This window comes from Heteronotia binoei, chromosome 21, assembly GCF_032191835.1.
Source record: "Heteronotia binoei isolate CCM8104 ecotype False Entrance Well chromosome 21, APGP_CSIRO_Hbin_v1, whole genome shotgun sequence".
In the NCBI taxonomy this organism is placed as follows: Eukaryota; Metazoa; Chordata; class Lepidosauria; order Squamata; family Gekkonidae; genus Heteronotia; species Heteronotia binoei.
Genome location: NC_083243.1, coordinates 170,776,735 through 170,781,366, shown reverse-complemented (window position 1 = coordinate 170,781,366; position 4,632 = coordinate 170,776,735). Strand labels below are relative to the sequence as shown.

Below are 4,632 nucleotides of genomic sequence, written 5' to 3'. Positions count from 1 at the left end.
GAACTGGATTTCCTTTACTACTTCAGTTTTGGAAAGAGATATTCAGTGGAAAGAAGGCAAGGCAGCAACACTTCTCCTTAGTGGCTGGTTCCAGCAGTTCCAGTGTCCCAGTAGTCGTGTAGCTTTGTCTACCCTCTTGTGTGTGGTAAGGAGATGCTATTCTGTTCCCCTGGGACAGTGCAAGATTTTTTGCCCATAATCTCGTAGTAAATTGGCGAGGGCAGGGGGTACTTGAACAAAGTGCCATAGGTTGTAGCTACCTGTGGATTGGACTTGGTGATGAGAAATGGAGACTCGGTGGACTTGGTGATGAGAATTAAAAAATAAAAAAGAGAGATGATTTTTGGTGATGTGATTTAAATATATATGTATCTATATATGGTTCTGGGCTGCTTGAGTAGCCAATGCTGTTGCATTGTAGCCGAGGTTCCCCCCCCCCCCCCCCGAGACCTAAACTAGCTGTAAAAACAATAATAAGTAGTCTTTCTTTTATCAAGTGAGAACTGTCATATTCCCACTTGGAGAGGTTGGGTACTGGTAGGATTTGAGTGATACCACAAACGTCTGAAAGTTGGTGGAGCAGGGCTGCTTGGAGGACTCCAGCTCTATAAGCGGTGCTTGTCGTGAACAGAATGGAGGGTGGAGGGAGTGGGAAGAGAGCGTAGGGTCTTTACGGAGGTGGTGTGAACTACTGAAACGGCAGCAGCAGCTTGTGTTACTCGTTTATCACGTCACACCACCTACACTCATGCGTACAGAGGTTGGGAGCCGTACACACTTGCATGGGAGTGCTCACGTGAGACCATCCACACACACACATGCACCACGTATGGTGATACTCTTGCTTGCTCGCACATGAAGAAGGCATGCGCTCACAGAGGAAGGGAACACATGGATGCTTTCTCACGTGGGATTATACTCTGGCAGGGCTGCCAACTTTAGTGACATTGTTGTGAGCCTCACGATTCAGAATGTTTCTGTAGCTACATCCCAGCTCTTGGAAGTGGGAGGCTCTTGCCTTTCCTTCACTGAACGAAAAATAATAGCTGATCGTCAAAGGACAAAGGCAAGAGTTGGAAAATGTAGCTAGCAGAGGACTTAGAAGGTAGAATAACAAGAACACAATGTTGCTGTCTTAAGGTCTTGTGTGTGTTCTTTTTAATTGAAAAACCTATTGAAGCTTTGGACTGTCTGATGTTTGCTTACCTAATATCTTGAAATAGCCTGTGGAAGGGCAGATACTGATAGAATATTCCCTTAATGGGGTGTGATGAGCTGAAAGATTCATTTGCTTGTTCTTTCCTTGCAGGCTTGGCTCCAATACTCCTGGTTCTGTTGGCCTTGCCCCTGCAAGCTTCCACTTGTCCAATGCTCTGCACCTGCTATATTTCTCCACCCACAGTCAGCTGCCAGGCCAATAACTTCTCCTCTGTGCCGCAAGTTCTGCCATCCAATGCTCAGCGCCTCTTTCTGCAAAACAATCTGATTGGGACTCTGCGAGCTGGCATGTTTGGGCCCAGCCTTGTCACCCTCTGGCTTTATTCTAACAATATCTCCTCCATCCGGTCTGGCACCTTCCGCCATCTGCAGGCACTTGAAGAACTGGATCTCGGGGACAATCGCAATTTGCGCACCCTTGACCCAGATACTTTCCATGGACTGGAACGACTGCAGTCTCTGCACCTGTACCGTTGTCAGCTTAGCAGCCTACCAAATACCATATTCCACAACCTCTTCAGCCTCCAGTACCTCTACCTTCAAGAGAATAATCTGCTTTGCCTGCAGGTGAGAGAAGTTCCTTTGTTGGTCTGGTGTATTGGGGGGGGGGGGAGGGGGTTGAAACTTCTCTTGATTTCTGTGAGGAGATATCTGCCTATCTTGTCCTTCTCACCTTTTGGAACTTTGACCCTTGGGATAAATGGATGCTCAAGTTATTGAGAAAAGATTTCCTAGTTGATATATAGGAAGGAGAGTCTGGAAAGGAAAAGAAATGCCCCAACGTAGCCTGTGAGTGGAGGAAGAAGAATGAGTCTAAATTTATAGGGAACACTGTGGGTAGGCGATCACGTCAGTAAGTGGAGCAAGAGTAGAGGGGGGGAAAGAGCCAATGTCCTTCCCAGAAAGGTGGTCTAAGATGCAAATGGATTGAGGGGTGGACAACTGGGGCTCGCCAAGCATATCTAAACAGCTGACAAGTATGGCTATTGACCCTCTCCCCACCCCCACCCCCCACCCCATGCATGCTGGTTCTCCCCAGAAGGCAGGTGCTCAATATCTTGCCAGAGACTCACTTAAAAACCACATTCCCATCCGGCCCTGGGCAGTGTAGCTTTAAAGAGTAGGGAAGCTGTAGCCTGGCCTGCTGCAGTAAAAATGCATTTAGAGATCCTGCCTCATTGCTTCAAGCCACATGCAGGGGGGAGAGTGGTGTGAGACATCCAAAGCAGGAGTCATATAATATAAGCTCTGCATTTCCACACAACAGTAGACCCTCTAAGAGGAATGAGGTACAGAAAAGGGGTGTCAGCCAGCAAATTTAAGGTCTTGATGAACAGGCTGCATTGCTTCATATGTGGGAGAAGCCTTTTAGAGAGATCCTCTTAAGAGGGAAGCATAAATCATTTCCCAGGAGGTGTCCTTCATACGTTGCCATTCTTCCTCACTCTTGCTCTGTTTTCAATCTCTTAGGATGACCTTTTTGTGGACTTGGCTAACCTAAGCCACCTTTTCCTGCATGGCAACAAGATTTGGCAGCTCTCAGAGAACGTCTTCCGGGGCCTGTCTGGATTAGACCGCTTGTTGCTACACAGGAATCGCCTGCACACAATTCCTACCTGGGCTTTTCGTGATTTGCGCAAGCTTACCATTCTGTACTTGTTTAACAACAGTCTGACAACCCTGTCTGAGGAAACACTCTCAAACTTGCCCTCACTGGAGTTCCTGCGCCTCAACAGCAACCCATGGGCCTGTGACTGCCGTGCCCGCTCCCTCTGGGCCTGGTTCCAGCACACACGTGTCTCCATCTCGGATGTCATATGTGTATCTCCTGCAGAGCGCAAGGGACATGACATGCGTTTCCTAAAAGAATCTGTCTTTCAGGACTGTCCTCCAACCAATCACCACTCTGTTGGGTTTGACTGGGGTTGTAGGCCTGAGTGGGAGAATGGAGCAATTCATCCGCATCAGAATGGCTCATCCAATCACCTGTACGGCCTGGGGGGGTCACCACCTGCTGACCCCTCCTCCTTCTACAGAGATGTGCCAGCCAATGACATTCGAAGCCCCAAGTATGATCCACCTACAGAGGATGACTACTGGGGGACCTTCGGCAGTGAAGAAGGAGAACAGCTTAAAAAGGGGTGTTCAGGACCTGCTTGTTCCTCTCTGGACTCCGGAGCGATCAGGATTGGCTTTCTGTCACTTCCTCTTCTCTGCCTACTGATACTATTGGGACCTTCCTGGTTTTGACTACAGAGGGTGGCTGCTCCGCTGAATGGCTTTGGGAACTGAGACCAAGGCATAAGTCAGGACAGATTCTCACCTTGCACTTTGCTGAGGCCAAAGTGATAAACCTTGACCCTGTCACAAGGGCAAAGGGTCTATTGCTGCTGCTGTTTTACTGGCCTGTTAGGAGACTAATGCTAGAGCCACTTTCAGGGTGGTATCTGAACATATTTTTTTCTGAACATATGGCAAGAACATTCCTTTTTATTTTGGTGGGGTGGGACAAGTATGGCATCTTGGGAAAATTATGCTCACTAAATGCTATTGCTTAATGGGGCTGCTATGGGTATTCTGTGTTTCCTATGTCCTGGCCAGCATCTCCTAGTTAAACCCAGGATGAGCTGGGATCTCTTCCGTGCATGATAGGAAAGTGCAGAATGGATAACAGCATCTGATTCTCAGAGCTTCAGTCCTCTCTGCTATCTCTTGCCATGCACGCAAGGGCCTGCTTTATTCAATGGGATTGGATCCTTCAGCTAAAGAGAGAACTGTCCCCTTCCAGAAGTGGGGCAGACTATCAGGCCCTTGGGTCCTTATCACCACTGACTTCTTCCCAGTGTGTGATGAAGACATGTTCATATGAATAGATGAAGTGCTAGTTTACTAAGCACAAAGCTTATCACAAGGTAACTTAGCCTTCCTTCCCAGAGACTGTGTCCAGATAATGCTGCTGAAGTTATGTTGGTGATGGCCATTCCGTATGTCCAAGTCTATGTAGAGTGGTTGCAACTGTCGCATGATAAACATGCGAGTTGGCTTTTGGTCATAACATCTGGTCTTCTGGGGGGGGGCGCTGGGGGCATGTTCCGTTCCCTTCCTGCCTCTGTCTCTTCTTTTAAAAGGCAAAAAAAAAAAAATCATTGGAAAGATATTAAACTATTTTAATATGGTTTGATGGACTTGTTCACTTAAGGAAACAAGTAAATCTCAGCAAGTAAGGAAGTCCATGGTATGTGACAGGTAAGAAGCTAAGTTTTGTCAGAGTAGCTTCTCTCTACATGAAGGTCACTCATTCCCCATACACATTTTTGAGATGGGTTAAAAGCCACCTCAGTGAGGATTGGCATAGTGCCATTAGGTTGCTGAAAGACAGAGAGTTTCAGTCCTTCACCCTAATGTTGTTGTTAT

General features: G+C 47.4%; 1 protein-coding gene across 1 annotated transcript; it reads left to right on the top strand.

Moving 5' to 3' along the window:
• Nucleotides 1–1,291: 1,291 nt before the first annotated feature.
• Nucleotides 1,292–4,420, top strand: RTN4RL2 (reticulon 4 receptor like 2). The gene is made up of 2 exons (XM_060261739.1): nucleotides 1,292–1,785; nucleotides 2,689–4,420. Exons 1-2 carry the CDS (start codon nucleotides 1,369–1,371, stop codon nucleotides 3,466–3,468), a joined length of 1,197 nt encoding a protein of 398 aa, XP_060117722.1. The 5' UTR covers nucleotides 1,292–1,368; the 3' UTR covers nucleotides 3,469–4,420.
• The last annotated feature ends 212 nt before the right edge of the window (nucleotides 4,421–4,632 follow it).

What these genes read in the sequence shown, in the direction of transcription:
- RTN4RL2 (XM_060261739.1), top strand. Translation starts at nt 1,369, where the DNA reads ATGCTCTGCACCTGCTATATTTCTCCACCCACAGTCAGCTGCCAGGCC. An exon ending in ATAATCTGCTTTGCCTGCAG is followed by an intron (nt 1,786 to 2,688) that starts GTGAGAGAAGTT and finishes TCAATCTCTTAG; the next exon opens with GATGACCTTTTTGTGGACTT.